Source organism: Leptopilina heterotoma, unplaced genomic scaffold, assembly GCF_015476425.1.
Source record: "Leptopilina heterotoma isolate Lh14 unplaced genomic scaffold, ASM1547642v1 Lhet_6, whole genome shotgun sequence".
NCBI classification, from domain to species: domain Eukaryota; kingdom Metazoa; phylum Arthropoda; class Insecta; order Hymenoptera; family Figitidae; genus Leptopilina; species Leptopilina heterotoma.
The window spans coordinates 2868353-2891180 of NW_025111137.1; the positions used below are offsets into that span (position 1 = coordinate 2868353).

At 29.9% G+C, this 22828-nt stretch overlaps 1 protein-coding gene across 11 annotated transcripts in view; it reads right to left on the reverse strand.

Moving 5' to 3' along the window:
* Positions 1 to 2883: 2883 nt before the first annotated feature.
* The window catches only part of LOC122509186, a 166464-nt gene continuing 146519 nt past the window's right edge, over positions 2884 to 22828 (reverse strand). For 7 of the 11 annotated variants that reach the window (XM_043623019.1, XM_043623024.1, XM_043623022.1 and 4 more), the window contains 12 exons: positions 22606 to 22747; positions 21051 to 21497; positions 17527 to 17677; positions 14693 to 15427; positions 14394 to 14615; positions 13837 to 14292; positions 13401 to 13532; positions 13095 to 13320; positions 12647 to 12796; positions 10105 to 10203; positions 9829 to 9991; positions 2884 to 7403 (listed from right to left, as the gene is read on the reverse strand). In XM_043623019.1, the coding sequence (XP_043478954.1) occupies positions 7106 to 7403; positions 9829 to 9991; positions 10105 to 10203; positions 12647 to 12796; positions 13095 to 13320; positions 13401 to 13532; positions 13837 to 14292; positions 14394 to 14615; positions 14693 to 15427; positions 17527 to 17677; positions 21051 to 21497; positions 22606 to 22747 (3221 nt within the window). In that variant the 3' untranslated portion in view covers positions 2884 to 7105. The remainder of the gene's footprint in view (positions 7404 to 9828; positions 9992 to 10104; positions 10204 to 12646; positions 12797 to 13094; positions 13321 to 13400; positions 13533 to 13836; positions 14293 to 14393; positions 14616 to 14692; positions 15428 to 17526; positions 17678 to 21050; positions 21498 to 22605; positions 22748 to 22828) is intronic. The other 4 variants (XM_043623027.1, XM_043623026.1, XM_043623025.1 and 1 more) reach the window with 2 other exon arrangements.

Sequence of the window (22828 nt, forward strand, 5' to 3'; positions counted from 1 at the left end):
TTGGACTTATGTGTCACAACTTATGTTGTGACCAGTGACCCTCTATATAGGTAAGAAATGATGTACTTTCGGTGTATTAAAAAAAAAAATTGACTATCTGAAGATTTGAAGTCTCAATTTTAAATTTATAATTACTTACCTCAGAGTGTTGCAAAGTTCAAAGAAATTAAAAATTTACTAAATAATAAAACTGAATAGACGCAGTAAGTTAATTGGCATCAAAACCTATTTTAATTAAATTTTTCAAATTTATTTAAAAGCTTTCACTCTTGCTCGAATCGTAACATAAACAAATATAAATGTTGAAAAAATTCAAAATTTAAATGCTCAATTTTCAAATAAAATGTAGACAATATGGGTTATAAAATAAAATAGAATGCATATGTATAGTTTTTCGACAATTTATAAATTGCTCATAAGAACGTATCATTTTTTTTATAACTTTTGTTCTTCTTGGTTTTAAATTAATAATTACGAGAACGACTGTAAAACATTATTAGTTTCAATCACACCGTACCCAGCCGATATGCGGTATTTTCATTTTTTTTGTCGTAGGGGGGGGGGAATAAATATAGAGGAGAGTTTTTTTTAGTGCGGATAAATGTTTTGAAGAATAATTAACGACGAGTGGTAGAATGTTTTTTCTTTTTCTTTCTTGTATTGCGTGTGCTACATATGTATACCTATATCGGATCAAGCTGGACCAAAGAAGATCACGCATTTATTTACAAAAATTTTTTGTTTTTTAATAATAAATCTTGACTTATTTTCTGGAAGAACGGGTGGCGTGCTTTTGAATTTGAAATTACAATACTTTTCTTTTTTCTCTTCCTTGTTTCAAAAAATGCTCAATTTTTGTTTGTCATTCAAGATTTTAATATATATATTTATTTTTTGTAATAGTGCACTTGATAAGACGGTTGAATTGAATAAAACAAGGAATCGTAGACGGTGTTACGAACTCGATATTCTAGTCGCTTTCTCTAAAGGGGGGTTAAAAGAAAAAGAAGTTTGAGATTGAATTTTTTTTACACAACGTAACTTTGAGAAAGGGTGTAAATATCGAGTTGTTACAATCGTTTCTTCTGTACAAGTTATATTTTTTAATATGTATAATATGTGCATTTGTATGTGCAAATTATGCGGTTATACGAATTGAGGATTTTTTCTGGGTTATTTTACACTTTCGGATGTTGGCAAGTGTTGCTTAGAAATAATACAAGGATATTTTGTTTTGTGAAAAAGAAAGAATGACAATTTTAAAATAATTGTTTTTATGAGATGAGATCTCGTTTTTTATGATTTGAATTATTTTTTTTTTATTCGAGTCTTCTTCTCAATCCCAATCCCAAGGTCTCTCTTCTAAAATCTAAACAACTACTGAAAGCTACTGATATAAACGATCAATATTTCCAAAGAGAGGAACAAAGAGAAGTTTCACAAACAGTAGTTAGTCGGGGGAAGATTTATCAATTATTTAACTATATAAGGAGAGATCTTGGGGTTGTCGATAGTTATACATTTTTCTTTTTGCTTGCTGACAAAAATTATACGTCTTTTTTCGAATTGTCGTCGGATTCTTTTGCGCTGGGCTAATACAATTTTTTCCAAGCAACCTTATTCACTATTTAGTTTCATTCATTTTAAATTGGATTTAAGAAAAAATACGAAAAAGAAAAATTAATATTTTATTTAGCTAGACTTATTTTTTAGGAGTAATAATTTAATCTCTTTTTCTCTTCTCATAAGATGTAATGATATGGAACACGGCACAGTATAATGATTAACGGCAATATACTCTTTAACTCACACAACTTTTTTCTTTCTTTCTTTCTTTCTTTCTCACATACAATTCAATTCTTACAATTCTTTAATACATCTTTTTAAAGTCTTTTCTCTTTTTCTTTCCTGAAATTGCAACTACGAAGGTAGCTCACAGTTTGAGTGAAATAAAAAAACCCTGTAGCTACATTCATAGTTTCAATATTTCAATTTTAATAATAAAACACCGTGCTGAATAAAAAAAGCACTGACATTTTCTTTAAGGTTCTTTTTCCCGTACTTATACAAGTGAAACTCATCCTAAAAGGAAACGAAAGAATTTTTTAATTTGTACGTCAAGAAATTTATGAATATTTATAAAATGTTTCGTTGCGATAAATTTTAAAGAAAATTTAACCATTGAACCAAGAAAATACGGAAAAATAAATATTCATATGCAATTTGGTATTTCCTTCGAGGATTTTTCTATTCTTTGCAATTCTTAAAGAAACCATCGGTTTTCTGTTTTTTATTCCTATATCTTTCCTTCGATCACTCACACTTGTTTTATTTTTTTAACACATTTTTTTTGGCTAATTTCTAGTCTCGATTATCTAAGTAAATGTGTACGAATGACGTAGCAAAATTGTCCTTTTTTCCTAGTCTTTGCTGCTATTTTATGAATGTCCTATATGTCGTATATTATTTTTCGAAAGTTTGTGAATTCAAATTTTTTACACTCTTATTGCCAAATATTCCGTAATAGGTACATTAGGGTGAAATAAACGATAAAAATTAAAAGTTTTGCTGATTTTATAAATTTTCATTGTTTTTTTTCATTTTCAATTTCTAAAATCAGAATGTCGACTTGAATTTATGTCCGACGTATTTTTAGAAAACATAGTTAAAATTTTTGAAAACTACAAAAAAAAATTAAAAACTACTTCTGGAAATTCCAAAAACACCAAGTTTTATAAAAAACAAGAATTTTTAAATTTAATTTCAATTTTTAAACAATTTTAAATCCTCTATTTTGAATAAAAACTTGAAAACAAATAATTTTAAAATATGTTTTCAAATTTCAAAATAAAGGACAATTTTTTCTTTTTCTACCAAAAGGAAAATATATTCAATAATAAGAAGTAATAAATTCTTTTTCAAGTACCCCTAATGTACATGTAACGAAATAAAAATTTGAATTTGATGAAATTTATTGCGATTTTACATAATTAAATTCACATTCCGTCAACTATACATAGAAGCGAATTGGCTCGTACATGCTCATTTGAAAATTGTGCAAAGAAAAATAACAATTCGATTAAAAAAATTACTTTTTACGAATTTTTAATTTGACGTTTAAAAAAATGTATCAATTTGCTTTTTTTTCAAAGAAAATGAGAAACTAGACGCATTTAAAAATTAAAATTGTAAAAAACTTTAAACTACAAATTTATACAATAGAGATAGAAATTTACCATTTTTTTCAATTTTAGATTAAAATATTAAATATTTTTTCACAGATATGTATTCATTTGATTATAAGAACAAAAAGAATATACAAAATATATTTAAATTCCTTTCGATAGAAGTACTTATTAAAAAGAAGTGTACAAATTTTTAAAAATGAATTCTATTATTTATTTATTTATTAATATTAAATAAATTAATATTTTCTGTTTAAAAAAAGTAAATAAATTTCATAGAGGGGCAGTTTATTGGAAAGAGCATTCTAGAGCGAGTGAACGAATGAAAGGAAATAAAAAAAAAAAATTTTTTTCAAGTATGTAATGGATGTAAATGTTAATGTACATTGAATGTGCGTGTTTGGTATGGGATAACAATTACACTGCGGGTTCTATTATAGATTTCGAAAGTGTGTATAATGACAATGATTTTATTTTCAAAACAAAATTTTTCTTTCTTTAATATAACAAATAGTATAACACTCACCATGAGCGACAAAAAATCAAGGTACGCATTTTAATTATACCTAATAAACACACAGTCACAGTTTATTTACGAAAAACACAAGCATTCTCTTGTTTTTTTTTTAATTATTTTTTTTATATTAGGTACAGTACATACGCGCCATATGATTTTCAAGCATAGTATTGTCAACAATTGTGTATATTTTTATGGGTAATAATCAATTCTTTTTTTCCCACTATTTTCGCAGAATTCTTCATTTTTTCTTGGTTTTTATTACTCCAGAGGATTGTAGAATTCAAAAATATTGAAAATTTTGTAAATTCGATTTCAAAATTTTGCTAAATTCTTCAATTATGTCAGAATTGTAAAATTGTTATTTGAATTTCCCGCCACAATTTTTCTGCTTTTTCTACAGTTCATAGATTGGAGACTCGATGAGTATATTTAAGTTTCAAAGTCGCGGAATTTGAAACTTTTTCGAGGCAATTTTTTTTAAAAAGTACATTTCAGGGAAAAAAATTAATTTTTTAGAATATTTAATTAAAGAACTAAGGAAAATAAAATAATTCTTCAAATCCTCCAGAGTATTTTCAATCATTGCCATGTGTTTTCATTCTCTTATCGCATCATGGGTGGTATACGTATAGAATATAGGATTCAAAATGTTGTTTTTTTTTCTAAAAGAGAAAAATACTCCTGCTACTGGGATGGAAATGTTTTTTTAATGTCAAATGTACAAAGTGAGTGTACAGTGTCATGTATTTTTTTTAGAATGATGTGTATACATACAAAGAATTTAACGTGTATATTTAAGGGGTAATTATCACAGAATACACGAGATATTTTGTTTTATAGCTTACAAGATAAGAATCCAAGCTGAGAGTAAGAAGAAAATTTAAATCGATAATTATCATCATTCAAATGCAAACATTTAGAAAATACGTCAAATCGATATATAATTTACAAATTAGAGAATTTTTTTTTCAAATTAATTATTTTATTTACATTTGAACGTTGAGAGAAAATCGACATTAAATGCAGCCTTTTTTCATATCTCTATATCCATAATTTAGGCAGAGGAAAAATTTACACGACAAAAGAAAAATTAGTATAATGATAAGATTCGAATGAATTTTTTTTTTGGGGGGGGGGGAGAAGATTTTTAGGAGAAATATTTACAAGAATAAAATTAGTATTAGAAATTTAGTGAAAATGAGAAAACTAATATTTTTTAATGTTCGATATAGCTCGTATTAGTTCTGTAAAGTCTGTAATGATATACTCCGCGCTGGACTCGTATAATTATACGTTAACGATAAATGCTAGACACAATTATTTTTTTTATACTACAGAGTAGAAATTGGATTGAGTCATAAGAATCTTTTGTCTCAGTTGAGATAAAAAAGATTTTGGAATATTGTTGATGGAACGATGAAATTCAATCGAATTAAGAGTGCATTTGTTTCTCGGATTTAGTGAATTTTGTTTGTCTTTGTCTCGTACGAACTTGTTTTTTAGAAACAATTTTTTTATTATAAATTTAAAGCAAAATATTTTTCTAGAAATTTTCTCTTTTCTTTTCTCTTTGACTATTTTGAAGAAAAATATTTTTTGAAAGAATGCACAAAGCATTGGAAAACACAAATCGTAAAATTTTTATGCGATAGAAAAGGACAAAGTATATACCTATCCTTTCCTCTCTCATGTAAACTATTTTCAATGTGCGTTGACGCATATTTAATCTCCTTAAAATTAAATTCGACTGATAGTTGAATATCGCCACCAGTGGCGCTCTCCATTCATCGCCAATAAAGAAACTTAGTGTGCAGGGTAAAACAAAATTTTAAATCACTATTGAACATTTATTTACTTGTCTTTATTTCGACAGTTATTAAAGATTCAAAAATGTATAAACATATTTCAAATTATATTTTCATGAAAGGAAAATATTTATAATAAAAATTTAATCACAATTCTAAATTAGAAACTTAATATAATAATTCTTGTACAAGTACTAAATTATCATAAATAAAATTCACTAAAAATAAAGTACTGCAAACTTTTCTGCTCAACGATTTTCTTCTTTCAAATCATGCAATTTGTTTTTAAGTTTTCTAAATCACTATTATAATAAAATACATTAAAATTTTTTTTATTATTATTCAATGGAGTTGAATTAGTAATGTTCCAGTGTATAAATAGCGCCACTGGTTGCGACATTCGACGTCAATGTTACCGACAGAGAAGAAAGAGGACAAACATATATTGATGTCCTTTACCAACTCATTCTTCGAAAATTACATTTTATTATTGTTACGACGTTCGTACGAGAGAAAGAAAAATCCGAAATCGTTATTTGCATTCATCGCGGCAGACACACTTTTCGACTCGATACTTTTTTATTTACGGATAAGAACATTCTTTACATTGTTAATGTCTATTATAACTAGCGGCGCATCATGAGTGTCGCCAAGATGCGCCTATTTGGTCGTACGCAATGCTACCTTAGTCTGTATTAGAAAAAATTCTTCGTCAACAACGCATCATCATCATATATCTACATTAGACACATTCTTTCTTAATACAAGGAAGTGGTCGTAGAGATGAGCAAAAACGTATTCTACACTCAGCGTCAACTTCCTTATTTTATTACATCGTCATCCATAAAAGATGCATACTTAAATTTTAATAAGTGTGCCTTGAAACGAGTCGTCACGAAGACCCATTATTATTAATATTACTTAAAATTATCTACTTATATTGTTTTCGAGTCACTCGCCACTATTCGCGAAAGTGGCGAAAATTACATGTCCCTCCATTAAATTTTCAACGCACTTAAATCATCTATATTTATATCGATCATAGATTCACTTTTTTTTACCTTAAAAATATTGCGTACTGGCAGCAGTATTTTCACCCTTTCTTGTGTACGTATTATGTGAGACACTTTGTTCTTCAAATGCGCCTCGACGAAGAATAATTCGAAGCTCCATTTTAATTTGTCTTGACTAAATTCTTTTTTTTATTTTCATCTTTTGGTGATTCGCGCGCCTTTTGTTTTCCAAAATGTTGGATTTGAAGCTCTCGGTAGAAAAAGTGGGAAGAACTAGTCAATGGACAAGATCCTTTTTTTTTAGTAGAAAATATTTGTCGAAGAAAAACATTGGAATTAAGGAGTTCCGAGTTTTGCTGACATGTTTCCTTTTAAGATGATGCTCGAAGTGCGGATCTTATCAGTCTTCTTTGGCAAGGCTTTGTGCATTGGAAGGACCCCCAGTCCTTTCGGGTCCAGTAGTCATCTTCAGGGACTTGGACAAAGCCTCTTTCCTTTTTATTTCACACCTTCAGGCTCTTTCGAAGCTCGAAGGATTCAGTTGTACTGCTGTTAAATTACTTCGTCTGTTGCTTCACCGCTTCAAGTTGGATTCGGGAGTGGATTTTCTTGTCTAATGTCGCTTTTCAGCTTGACAAATTCTTTAGCGACGTCGTCATTGTTCCTTTGAGAGAGAATTCGCAGAATTGTCCAACCCGTCTCGTCCATTTGAATTCGTCTGCCGAGTGACAACCAACAAGCACACGAGCCTTGTTCCATGATGTCTTTTAGTTGCATCACTGCTACACCCACTAGACGATCATCTCGTGCGAAGCAATAATCCTTCACGCATATGTGCAATTCCAGATAGCCCAACAGAGTCTGGTCGCTTCCAATTATGCTGCAAATAAACAAGTATTATTAGTTATTATTATATTTAATGTATAATAATTCCTGTCCGAATGTTATAATGATAAGGTTTTTATTTGTTGGGAATTCGCTCGCCGGATAAAGTACGACGATACTCGTGAAATAATAATCGAGAAGTAATGTTCCAGAATATGATCGAGAAACAATAATTAACAATCATATTATTCGGAAACATGAGCAAATAAATATTTACAAATTAAATAATTAACAACAATAAAATAACTAAGAACGCGAGTGAGTAAACATTCGATGATCGAAGTAGTAGCTTTTCGCCTATTTTTCGAGATCGAAGGATGAACCCGCACCACCTAGAGAGAAGTTGGTAGATTCCTGTCAACGCCAAGGTCTCCATTTAATGATGGGTTGGGATGCCAATGCTCAACATGTTGTATGGGGTAGCACTGACATTAACGACAAAGGTAGAAGACTTTTAGACTTCCTGATTGATACGGAATTAGAAATTTTAAACCAGGGTAATGAACCAACTTTTGTTACTGTTAACAGAAAGGAAGTATTGGACATTACGATATGTTCCAAGTCTGTGTGGGATAGTGTGAGGGACTGGTCTAATAAAGACTTTATTTCGGACAACAGATTCTTTACATTCAGTATGGAATCGAAAGATACCATCATTGATGTCTTCGATGTACTGGGATTAGTGGATTCTTATCCACTGACAGACATGATTGACATCATAGATATGTTAAGTAGACCTTGCCGTGGTGGCGGGGCTTTTCACTAAAGGGCAACGAAACAGCAAGAAAAAATGGATTCACAAAATTCAGAGAAAGTACCCAATGTTAGCAGGTCGGAAACGGGAAATCTCACCACATCAGTCCTAGGCCTGATGCTCAAGTACGCGTGGATTATGATAGCGCACAATTTCTTGCAGTGCCACGAGTGATCGTGGAAAAGTTAGATTTACAGAACATCGCCCCCTATCCACTCTGAAGTAGACGACGACGAGGCGATAGAAAAGACTCGCGAGATATGCTTGCGGCTTAGAAAGGAGGAGGCGGCTTGCCTCCACAAAATCTTACCCAAGCCGGTAAGAGGAAGAAGGAGGATGCGCCTCCAATGGAAACGGAAGTACTGATTAACATACAACATTACATGCTGACGTTCTGGGAAAACTTCGCAAAGAGGTCAACCCGGACGTCAGCCATACGAGGATAGTAGCAGCAAAAGCTACAAAGAAGGGAGATGTTCTGATCAGGATCAGAGGAGACTCCAACAAGGACGCTTTCACCGCTGAGGTCACAAAGATGGTTTAAAGCATGAGTAAGGTGCAGTCGATGGATCAAAGAGTTACACAATCCGTGATTTTGATTGCCTTATCCAAGAAGCAGAGGTCTGAAGTGATGGAAAAGCCAGGAAGCAGGAGAATGACGGTCTTAGGGCCCAACGCCGAGGGATGAAGCTCGCGGTTGTAGTCACCAACCCGGAAGAGGCGAGCAGACTGGAGAAATTGGGACACGTAAAACGCTTTATATGTTGCCCAATTAAAAGAAGGGTAATGGTCGTCCGGTGTCATCGATGCTTGGGATACGGACATATTGAAGCTAAATGCTCAAAGGAGGACAGATAGGCTGCGTGCTTTAAGTGTGATGAAGCCGGTCACAGGTTCTCCAACTGTAAAAAATCTAAGCTGCTTTTTGTACAAGGAAAAGTTTGTCAATTATAGGTGCCAACCACCCATATTGCAGGCAGCGGAGGATGGGGAGTCTTCAGGACGACCCTTGAGGATGAGAAGAAGACTCTCGATAGGACTATTGAATTATGAGCTATTGAATCAGTACAAAATAGGTAGACCAACGTTGGATACGATCAGTAGTATCCTACTTCCTACTTGCAGCTTCCCGCATGGGAAATCCAGTTCGAGTTCGGTTATTAGATTGGATTAGATCCTGACACTGCCGATATTCTTGCCCAACACTAGTTTCCAATCGAAGTTTATTTGCGGAATATTGGCTTCCAAACTTCATGTTTCCTCCTAAGACGTCATCTCAATGACTCATATATTTTTTGATAAAATTTTTTTATAATTAAAACTCTAGACATTTTATTCTTCTAGTAGAAAAATATAAAAAATTAACTCCACTTAAAAAATACTTTAAAATGAGGAATTAAAGGAGATTAGAAACCATAAAAATTTAGACGTAATATTGTTATCATTTTCAATTATTTAAAAACTAATTCAAGAGTTAATTTATTCCAGTTAATATTAACGCTTTAGTTTGGAACAATAAGAACAAGAAGTGTTGTAGTAGTTATTATTCCCGAAGGTAGGATCGCAACATGAATGGATAAACAGTACTTTGAATTATAGTATCAAAGTTTGTGAAGGTCACGATTCATTATTCATTTGAGGCGATTATGAAACTTATAGTACTTACAAGTGGAAGGTTTCGTTAAACTTCGGTGACAGGTTATTGCTCTTAGACTTGGTGGCGTGCTTTCTCTTCTTGTCTGCTAGATGTGGACCTATCAAATTGACCTCAACAAATGGCCTAAACATTCCACCTGACTCGGGCCATTTTAGATCATTCGCAGCAACAACTGTAAATCATCGATAGGATGAGTATAATTATTAATATTAAATACAGTTTTATAATTAAATATTCATGGGTAATGAATAATTTGAAATGATTAAATTAACTTTTAAAAATTACCTTTTACGCTAACTTTCTGTTCTCCTGTACCAGGTTGTGTGAAAAGATCTACTTGAATGCTTACTTCACCCACGGAACCTTCATCAGAACCAGCGGTATCTGCAAGTATAGAAATTTTTTTTAGATAATCATAGAAATTGATTTTGCGCTTTATCTTTGCAATTGTAGTTTTCAATGTACCATCTTCTAGAACTATAAACTAGAAAGAAATACTCTAATAAATTGTTCTACGTTTTTGGCTCAAAGTAGTGCTAAAGTAGACTACATGCGTTAATAATATAATTATTGTGTAAAATAGTCTAAATAGGATTATTTTGGGTTATAGACTGCAACGGGATTCAAGCCCGTTAATTACTCAAACTAAACTGATAGGAGTATTCAAATAATGTTCAGAAATGATGGGTAAATTTTATATGATATTGTAAATTGAATTACCGTCCCAACCCAACGTATATTTATTATTTACGAAGACCATGGTACTCCTTAACCTGACATTATGAAGATAATCTATTTCTTGAGATTTGTAGACTTTACTATGCCTTCTTTAAGGAATTGTAATCTTTGCTCTTTGTTTTGATAATTTCAATACAGGAGTTCCCTGAGTAATCTAATCTAAGACTTTAACCTTCTGCGAAATTATCTCAAAAGCATATGCAATTTTGGGAGTGGAGTGATTTACCTCCGGATCAAGGATAGTCTAGCTATCTTAACACGGGTTTGACTACGCGAAGCCAAATGCTTTGCGGAGATTAACTATAATATACAGAAGCGTCTCTATGGTTACAAGAATTTTTCCCTAGTAATTATATTATCAAAGCGCACATGCTCCGGCAACAGGATTTAAGCACATTATTTGACAACAACATTTTTTCAGTTGAAGCCTGGCTATCAAAGTGTAATTACCAGCCTAAACTCGAAGTGCTTCTTGGGCTAACAGAAAATAATTTGAAATTCTAGAATACTCTGTAAAAAAAAGTTTGCAATATAGGCATTTTTCTGCGAATGTAGATATAAAAAGAACTAGGTCTGTAATTTTCGCTAGGTCTCTATTTACTCTACTATTTAAAGCAAAAAAACTATGGATATTATATTTTATCTCTGAATACTTTTTGGATTAAGATGATTTTTCTCTAGAACATGTTCATTGGCCACGGGGATATGAAATTTTTTTATGAAATCTTTAGGACATCTTCTAAAAGATGTCCTACAGACACCTTAGGTCTGTCCTGCATAAAACTTACTTTCGCATAATGACAGTAATTCTGTAATTAGTTCTAGAGTATTTTAGGAGAAATTTTAAGATTCTCTTATCTAAAGACAACTTTCTGACCTATATAGTCTTTAGAAAGTATTTTTAACAAAAGTGAACATCCTTAAGATATCTTAAAGGGAATCTATGATTGCCAATCTTAAGGAAGTATTTTTAACAAAAGTGGACATTCTAAAGATATCTTAAAGGCAACCTATGACCCTTGGCGAACTGGATAGTCAAAAATTAAACTCTTTTTTTATAATTATACTCTAAATCTAAAATCTCAACGTCATTGAAATTTAACGAATGATTAGGTACAGACTGATGTTCGTTTACAACAGTTTCAATCTTTCTGTTTTTATGTTCTTTAATTCTTTTTTCCAAACTACATTTTGATTAATCGATGTAATCCACGTATATTAAATAAGATGCAGGAATACAGTTACATTTATTTTTTAAAATTCTTAAACAATCACTTTCAAGTTGATAACAACTTAGAAATTAATACTAATAGAGTAGCCCATTGTGTACGGAGACACAGATATTCTTGAAGACGTCCATGTCCAGTTTAAAGAGTGTTCCAAAGACACATTATGTCTTAAAGACAACCGATGATATCTTTAAGAAATAAGACCTCTTTAGGACATGGACATCCTAAAGACAACCCATATCCTCATGCCCACGGGGATTAAATTTCTGTTTCGGGTTTCTGGTTATGGTATATTAGATCATTTACAAAAAGTATTTAAAATTAGTGATACACACACACTGGATGCTGAAAATATTATTCACCATAAAAATGATGGACTTGCAATTGTGTTAAATTGGCAAATTTTGAATAAACATTCTAGTGTTTCTTTGAGAGGGTGTCTGTGGGTTTAAACATATTAAAATTTGTTCTCATAAAACTGGATGTTAATATATATTGCGTGGATCAGCAAAGGTTATTCGATATAGCAGCAATAGCATCATTAGCGACAATATAGCAGCAGCACCTAGAATGACTATCGCATGTCGAGACGTCTTTAGACTAGTTCCTTAATTTTCAATTTTTTGCAGTGGTCAGTGATGTCAGTAATTGTCGTCATTAATTAAATACAATTATTATAAAGCAATTTTAATGAGACTGTATTTGAAATTTCAAATTTAAGAAATAAAACCAAAAAGACGTCTCGATAAAATGCAACAAACAGTCAACTACGTCCTATAGTAGTATATATGTATATCTAAGTTCAGAATAAGAGAGCAGAGCTCGATTCTTATCAGTTTCACTCAAAACTATTCTGGTACCTTGACGACTCTCCCGACGGAGAGGGGGCTTGCTCTGGCGAAGAGGTTCCTCGAGGCTTTCCATACCCTCGAGTCCCTCTCCTTCGTCACCCCTTTCACTGCTCATCGAGCGCTGACGTTGATTCATTGTTGTCGCATCGTTCAGAGGCACTAACAATTTTACATTATATGTTGTAATATTTACCGCGTTTTATACTCAACTATTAGCAGAAAACTTTTTGTTTGCTCCTAATTCTTTAGTTTTAATGATATTCCAAAAAAATGTTTCTTTGTGAGTAATTGAAACAATAGAGAAACTAGTGTTTATAATATTTAAATGATTTTTTTTTAAAGAAACTATCTACCTTATTGAAATCTAAGAAAAGTGATTGAAGATCTATTGTTTGAGTGCCTTTGGGTTTGATGATTATTTTTGTTTTGTAAATTATTTTTGAAATAATACACTTACCCTGAAGGATTTGAGTTGTGACAAAGGTTTTAATGAGTGTGTCCGTTGTTTGTGTGTACAAACTCAAGGCATATCGAAGACTTTGTAATTCGGGTGATTTTTCCAGATACGTCTTCTTTAGACCATTGCCAGCAGCGTGGAAGTAATTTTTAATTGTATCCAAGGCAACATCCAAGACTGCGCACTGTTTCGGCGATAAATTCTTTTCCACCTCCTTTGAGATATCCTGAAATTTGTCAACGACGAGTATCAAAAATTTCGAGACCTTTTGTAATGAAAAATACTGAAATTGGAAAATGAACAAACCATAACACCACTGAATGCTCCTTTCACGTCTGGCTTGCCTGCCATGTGATTCTTGAATAGCCTCGACATATCCTCGATCTTTGCATTCGCCGCTAAATTCTTTGCATTGTCGGTCAGATTCTTGAGCATCATCTATCAAAGTACGTTATTTTAATTATAATTTTTGAAAGAGGGACAGCAAAAAGTGCACGTTATTTGTACATCGACAATTATCACTAAACGTACATTACAAAATTCATTCAAGCATATTCTTATCTTATCTTATTCACGCAGTTTAAGAATATGCTTGGACGAATTTTTTTTACGTACATTTAGTGATAATTGTCGATGTACAAAAAAACGCACTTTTTGCGGTCCCTTTTTAATTTTAATTCTAATTTAAATTTCTAATTTCAATTCTCTAATGGGAGATGCAGAAAACTTTATAAATACGTACACTCTTATCAGTCATTGGCGGGAGGACGACAGTTTTTTCAAGAATTCTCATAACGATCTTCCATAATTCCTTGAGCAATCTCTTGAGTACAGTCTTCTCACAAGACTGGGCATAAAGTGACAAACTTCCGTCGAGTAGATCCATTAATGGTCTCAATACTTCGTCAGCTTCGACACTAACGTTACCAATATTATTTCTCTGATTTGCTTGATTTATTTGTCCACCACCCTTTATTGATAGCAGTAAGTCTCCAAGTTCTCGGACGGATACTGTTATTCTTGGTTCAAGACTCTTTGCAAAGAGTACAGCGAGATCATCCAAGGCTCCATTTAATTGTTGTTGCAAGTCCTTCAGTATATCTGATGCATCTTGCTCCAATTTCTCTCCACCCATTGACTCAAACATCTTCTCTAATTGTACCCTCAGTTGTTGAATATTGTTCATCAGAATGCAAGCCTGTAATTAGAAAGACAATTAGATAATTGTTTCTATCCTTAGAAAACAAATATACTGTTCTGTAATTATTTTTCATTTTTTGGAAAGTGGATGGTACTTACAATTCGCTCGTCTTTGAGATGACTAGGAAATTCTTGTTTGACAATTGTTGCGTACGCTTCTAAAACTTTGACAATTGTTTTAGCGAATCTTTTCATATATCTCTTCCAGATTTCAGGATCCGGGCATTCTAATTTGGACACGACGTCGAAGCACTGAGTTAATTGTGTGAAAACGTCAACCACAGAAACGCTGAAAAGTGCATGCTCGCTGCTTTTTTGGAACTGGAAGGAACAAATTCGTATGTCACTAAATTTTTGTTATAAAATTACGGAATCAGTGTGGAGAGTAAAAGACTTACCCCATCTTTTTTGTCTCTACTAAAGGCCCCGTAAAGATATTCCAAAGAAACGTCATCATTCTCATTGAGCCACTGCATAACAAAAGGTTCAAACCAAGCTGGATATTCTGGTACAGCGTCTTTAAAGGGAGGCACATCGAGAACATAATTCGTATAGAGCCATTTCACCTTGAAATGTAGATTCATATACGCCGATGATTTGCACTTTCTCACTTGCTCATGCTCATCCAATGAACCCTTCATGTCCATTGCAAACAATGACCAAACTGTTGCTGCTGACAATTGTCCAATATTCAATTCCTGTGGGAATTGATTCAAAACAGGTGCATAACTTGTACGATCTTCCTCAATTACTGAGACAATAAGTGCAATTAATTTATGCCAAAAATCAAGTGATTCAACGCCAGGACCACGTTCCTCGGGATCACGTTTCGCCTCACTTGGATCAACTTGAAATTCACGTGCATAAAGCTCGTAACAATTTCCATAGAGAAATTCGTATGTTGAACGAAGACATGCTTTGACACAATCTTTTACAACTGTACTTGCACGTGGTGGACTCGTGAGTTCTTGAACTTTCATTCGGAAGAATGTGATACTTGTTAGAAGGTCCACTGAACTTTTTAGATCCATTAATTTCTCTTGACTCGACGCTGGGAAATTGTTGCGATACATTGAAAGATCGATTCTCAACGATGTGTGCAATTGATCCAGTAGTTTGACAAATTTCTCTTTCTGGAAAATATAAATAAAAATGAGGAAAAATGTTGTTAAACAATGTTTATTTGTAATTTTACACTTAATTTTTGATATCAAAAATTGCGGATTCATAAAGGGAGGTAAAATTTTTAATGATTGATTACATTCGCGTGGAATTCGGTACCCAGGGATTTTTTGTGTCACTGCTTACGAATCTGATAACTGTTTCTCAAAATTCAAAATGGCGGGTCCAATATGGAGAACAAATTTTATAAAGGTTTAGTGGATTCTCTGGAAATCTATTACTCGGGGGTTTTCCAGGTCAATGTTAACAAATCCGATAGCAGTTTTTTAAAATTTAAAATGGTGAAACAAACATGGAGGGAAATTTATTAATGCTAACGCACTGATCACTGAATTCGAGAACTGTTTTTCGAAGTTCAAATTAGCGAATCCGAAATGGTGGGAAAATTATTATTCAGGGGTTTTTGCTAACGCTGATCATGAATTGGAGGTCTGTTTTTCGAAATTCAAAATGTCGGATTCAATATGGCAGGCAAATTTTTAAAAAATTCATTACATTTGACAAAAAGTTATACTTAAAGGTTTTTGGAGTTGCTGCATGCAAATCCGATGTTAATTTTTCTAAATTTTTAATTATAGATTATAAATGATTTTTCTTTACGCATAAGTATATTTTGCGTCATTGTACATTAGAGAATTTTAAAATTCTCTACAACGAAGTCACTACATAGAACACAAGATCAGACAATAGTATTTCTATTCACGAACATCCACTATTTTTCTGAACGTACACGCGATATTGTATTCTGTCGTTAATTTAACATTATTAGTTCACGCGCAAGACACTAGATTCGAATAAGTGGATAAAGATCAGTAACGTGAGGCTATCTCAATATAAAATTTATACCAAGTCTCCGTGTATATTTATATATATATATATATATATATATGTGCTCGTATAGTTTAAAGCGTAAAATCCATGTTTTAATTTCACACTGCCACTTTTAATATTATAAAATGCAAATGTGCCCGAAGGCGCGAGAAATAAAAAGGTGAATAATATTGTAAAATGAAAGACTCATCTCGGCTCTTGCAAATGAGAATGGAGAAGATATTTCAAAGCTAGACGTATTTTACTCTTTTTTTTATTTCTCGAGGATTTACAAGTGAAATTGTTACTAAAAGGAAAGATTAATTTCAATCATCAATTGAAATTCGCACCTGATTTTTAAAATTTATAAACTGACCTCTTGTTTCAGAAAAATGATTATGAAATAAGAAAATTAATACACAAAGTAAATTGATAATTATACATTATATCAATTCATGTAATTATTATCAATTCACTATGTAAAAATAAATGATTAACGAAGTATACAGAGAATAATATTGAAACTTGATCATATACAATCGGGAAAATTTATACTCTAAGGGCTTGTGATCTTGCGTGTAACATGAATATAGTGGACCTGAATCATCTTCGCATTATATTCTCGACTATATAATTTTATATCGATCCTTATTACTAACTTAATAAGGATTACACCGGAGAGTGAGTGATTTTATAACCCAGGTCAAATATATATACAAGTTTTTTTTCCGTAAAACTTTAATGATAGACTGTAAAATGGAAATTTAAAAAAATAATTTTCTCTTCATATTTTTAATTTCATTTTAGTGCAAATAATCCTTTATCTTTTGTTAATATTTTATAATTTTATCTCTCAATTATTCGCGTACTTTTATATTTCAAAAAGTGTGAAAAAATGTTCTTTTGAAAAGAAAAAACAAGAAATGGGAGAATGATTAATAGATGGGAGAATAAATGATGATTTACAAGAATCAAAAATTGTAAAAAATGAGTAAAAATGGTGACATTGAGGTGTATAATTAGAATATACTGGATATGTCAATAATAGAAGAGAAATTATTCCCCATAAATAAATTTGATGTTTCTATAGAAGGTTTTTGTTTTTGGTTGAAAAATGTGAAAAAAGTTGAAAGATTCGTATTCTCGGATAACAAATGGCTATTTAGCTTTTGAGGAAATTGCAGAAACGTTTCTCTGTTGAGCAATGCTTTGACCATATTCTGTATAAACATAAACTCACCCCAAAGTTACTGGCGGCAAATCTATCACTGGCTGAGACGGCAGAACTTGCTGTTGTATGAGCATAGTAGGCATTAATGTTTGCTAAAAGTGTTGACATCACTGCCGGTACACCCGGACAAAGGTACTTTGTTGAAAGACAATGAAAGTGACTGGAAAAAATTTTATATTTATTACTACAAAGTAAAAATTACTAAACGGTAAATTTAATTATTAAAGCCATTTAATCGAATAATTCAAAATTACTATAAATCCATTTAATTGAATAATTGAGTTAATTAATCATCAGCAAAAAAACTACAAAAAGTTGAAGAAAATTAAAAATTTATTTTTTTTAATTTATAATTTATTTTCTTATTTTATATTTTCCTACTTGAAAATTGTTTCTTTTCACATGGAAAAACCAGGGTTGACACAGGTCAGGGAAATAAGGGAATTTAGGGAAAAGTCAGGGATTTTCAGTAAAAGTACTGGAAAAAATTGAATTTTTAAAATTCATTAGAAAACTCTGAATTTTGATGTTTTTTTTTTGTTTGCCTCATAAACTATGAAATTACTACGAATTCTAATACAAAATATTCAATTTTTTTTGTATTTCTGACAATAATTTCTTTTTAAATAACTTAATTCTTGAAGAACTAGGGTAAATGCACTAGTAGTCGGACACTTAAGGATACAATCTTAAATTATGCTTTTTTTCTTGAAATAGCAAATATCTACTGTGTTTATAAGCACATTATTAATTAAAGGAGTTCTTCAGGATTAAAAATCATATAAATTTGTTACAAATAGTTGAGTATTTAATAAAATATAAACATTTTAATAAAAAATTACGAATGCTTTAGTAGTCGGACACTTTTTCCCCTTGTTTCTATAGTCGGACATCTGTCAGATATTTTGGATTTATAAAGTAAAACAGATAATTTTTTAATTGCTATCTGCTGGAAAATGGAATTAAAGCAAATTAGAAGTTATTAATATAATATTTAAACCCTATAAGTTTTAATATTTATGATTAATTATCAACAAAACTTTGTGCCACTCATCGCGCTACTCAAAAATGGTTGTATCTATAGTCGGACACCATGATTTTTAAAACATTAAATAAAATATTTCTTGTTTAATTATTTTCGAAAATAACACTATTTTAATAAAATATAAACTTCACACATTCGTCTAGTATACTTTTTAAAGTAATTATCACAATGCATTATTATTTATTTGACAAAAAACACGAAAGTGTCCGACTACTAGTACTGTCCGACTATACCCGCACTTACCCTATCAGAAAATTATTATTTAGAATTTATTTAGAGAATAATTTTTACAATTTTTATAAATACTAAATTTATAGAAGAATTTTAATTAAAAATAATAAGAAAAAATGAATTTAGAAAAGTTACAAATGATTCCAGAAATTCAATTATTTTTAATTTTTTTAAAATTCTCGTCAAAGTTTCAATTATTTTTATAGATAATAAAAATCTTCTCTGAAATTCAATTAGTTTTAATAATTTTAATAAAATTCTTGGAAAATTTCACAGGAATTTAATTATTTAAAATACAAAATTTAAAAATTTCATAAATATTTTCGAAAAATAACAATTATTTAAAAAGTTTTTTATAAAACTCGTCGTAAGAATTCAATTATTTAAAAACAATTTAACAAAGTCCTTTTCAAGAATTCAATTATTTTTATAAATAACAAAAATTCTTCACCCAAATTCAATTATTTTTATAAACTGAAATAAAATTTGTTGCAAGAATTCAATTATTTATATAAATAATAACATTCTTCACAGAAATATAGTTATTTGCAAGAAATAATCAAAAATTTAACACGAATTTCATTATTTACAAATGTTTTTATAAATAACTTCGCAATCATTCAATTATTTTCATAAACAATAAAATGTTGACGGAAATTCAATTATTTAAAATACAAAATTTCATAAAATTTTTCAAAAAATATCAATTATTTAAAAAGATTCTTATAAAATTCGTCGCAAGAATTCAATTATTTAAAAAAAATTTAACAAAGTTCTTTTCAAGAATTCAATTATTTTTAGAAAAGTAATAAAATTTTTCACAGAAATTCAGTTATTTTTATAAACTTGAAAAAAAATCGTTGGAAGAATTCAATCATTTTTAAAAGTAATAAAATTCTTCACAGAAATTCAATTATGTTCGAAAATTTAAATAAAATCGCCAAAAATTTCAAGTATCTTGGAAAATTTCACAAGAATTCAATTATTTACAAAATTTGTAATAAATTTCTTCGAAATAATTCAATTATTTTCATAATTCATAAAATTTCTTCGAAATAATTCAATTATTTTCATAATTCATAAAATTTCTTCGAAATAATTCAATTATTTTCATAATTAATAAAATTTTTTACAGCAATTCAATTATTTAAAGTACAAAATTTCATAAAATTTTTCGAAAAATATCAATTATTTTCAAAAGTAATAAAATTCTTCACAGAAATTCAATTATGTTCAAAAATTAAAAAAAAATTATTGTCAAAATTTCAAGTATCTTTATAAATAATAAAATTCTTAGGAAAATTTTACACATAAATAAATAATAATAAATAATAATAATAATAATAATAAATAAATTTTTACAAATAATAAAACTCATCTCAGGATTTTAATTATTTTTGATACAATTTTAATCGAATTCCTCGAAAAATGTAATTATTCTTAAAAATTTTATTAAAATTTGTCAAGAATTCAATTATTTAAAAAATTGTTGATAAAATTTTTTATGAGAATTCAATTTTAACAAAAATTTAATTATTTAATAAATTATTTATTTTTTAATTTAAATAATTGAATTCTTCTCGAATTTTCTAATAAAAATTAATTTAAAAATGATTTACTGAATAATCGATTAATTATTTTTAAAATTAATTGAATTCTTGGAACAAATAATATTATTAAATTTTTTTTAAATAACTGATTTTTTGTGAGAAATTTTACGACTTTTAAAAATAATTGAATTCTTGAAAAGGATTTTATTAGAATTTTTATAAATAATTAAGTTTTTTTTGAAAAGTTTTATGGTAATTTAAATTATTACAAAACATGAAGGCGATCACTCCGAGTCTTCGACTTGGAGTGATTGCCTTCTTCATGTTTTGTAATAATATTCTTATGAGTTATTGAATTTCAAAAAGGTTTGAATTTGAATGTTTTTAAGAGTTTTAATTCTTACGGAAAAATAATAATGATTAAATGTTTATTTAAAAAAGAAGTATACGAAAAAAAAGAAAAAAAGAAATTATAATTAATTATATTTAAAAAAAAAGAATTATACGAAAACATGAATATGTTTTCGTATAATTTTACAATTAAAGAAATTTGTAAATAAATGTAATAGAACATTTTTTTGAGTATCTAATAATTTTTCGAGTGAATCCGAATATTTTTTAGGTTCAGGGAAAAATTGAAAATTTTGTCTGGAAATTCGGGAAAAATAAAATTAAATATTTGTTGCAACCCTGAAAATGAAACTTACGTCATCGCTTGATAAATGCTTTCAATTCCATAACGCATTGCAAATTCATCGACAAGTTCCTCGCCAGGTGGATCAAAATACACTTTCCATGCGTCATCGCCCCTTGCCTGGGGTAATGTGACCATTCCACTATTTCCCTCGCATAGACTGTGAAAGAGATTCTCATGAAGACATGTATATTGAACGTGATAAGGTGCCACTTTTTCTTCGCCCTTAATTTCAACGCTTATGTGAAGTCTGATTGCACCTGAGACTGCACTTTTGTCAGTTCGTTTTTCCAAATTATACCACACGTCCATTTCACCGCTCAACGTTCGTACTTCAATGATCGTTTGACCCAGGAAATCGTCACTTTCCCTAGTTAGCTTTTGCCTCAATTTTGATTTTAGGTCATTGTCCTCGTCCCACACTCGAACTTTTATTCGATCTGACGAATTGTGACACTCGCTGGAAAATAGTAATTTAGTATTTTTTTTTTCTGTTTTAAAAAGATGATGAGAATTTTTGCTTGTTCTTTGAAAAATTAAAAAATTTTGTCAGCACAAATTGAATGCATTTTCATTTTTAGTTTAGAGTGACTTTTAAATTAAAGAATATGTCCCAGGAGGTTTACTTTTTGTAATTTCGTTTTGAGCTTTCTCCTTTTCATTTCCTAATTTCAAAATTTTAACATTTATTGAAAAAATTTTATTTTTCCTAAAACATTATCACCTTTGCTTCCAAAATTTTGAAGGAAAATTAAAATTTTTTTGAGTAGTAACAGTGAGAATTTTTGTATGAAATTAAAAGTGAAAATATTTTGAGTGAAAGTGAGAAATTTTACAGGAAATTGAAAGTGAAAGTTACTTAAACCCACCCCTCGGAATTTAATTATGTAATTTAATTTTGACTTTCCCTTTAATTTGAATGAAAAAAAAATGAATGAAAGTGAAAGAGTAAATGAAAATCTTATTTAAATAAAAGTCAAAGTGAAAATGAAAATAAAGATGAAAAATAAAATCAAAATCTATCAAAGAAAATTTAAATCTGTAAAAATAAAAATCAAAATGAACAGGAAAAGAAAAATTAAATCAAAAATCAAAATCTACAAAGATGAAGGAGAGAATTAAAATATCTGCAATTATTGAAAGCAAAAGTAAAAATGAAAGATGGAATTAAATTATATAATCTATCTCCTATTTAAAGTCCCGAATTTTTCGTTTAAATTAAATTATGACTTTTAATTACATCAATATTCTTTATATCGTTTTTTTATTCAATTGAAAAAATGAATTGAAATGTAAAAGCGTATTTATGTATAAGAATTCCTGAAATTTTTTAGTATTCAGTATTCAATAAAGAGATTTTACATTTTAGTTGGATGATTCGGAATGTTCGAAAGCCATTCTCTTTAAATATTTCACGATCCATTTGATTTCAAAAAATGTCGCTATTTCACATGAAAAAAAAAGAATTAACGATTAAAAATATTTTTAGACACAAATTTTGCAAAAAATATAGTAAAAATTTTTTTCAATTTTCAAATTCTTTTGACCAAACTATAATAATAACTCACAAGTAAAATTTCTCGTTCCAAACGGGATTTAATTCTTGTGGCATGGTTTTCGTTCTTTTCTTCACTTTTCCCACTTGAACTGTGACATAAGGATCAGATGTTCCACTCTTGTCCTTGGCAATTAATCCTTGAGCGCAGATCACTGTGAAATTGGAATTTAGGAGAAATTAGAAAAACATTTTTCATTGAAAACAGTATTTTTTTTTATGACAATTGTAAAAAT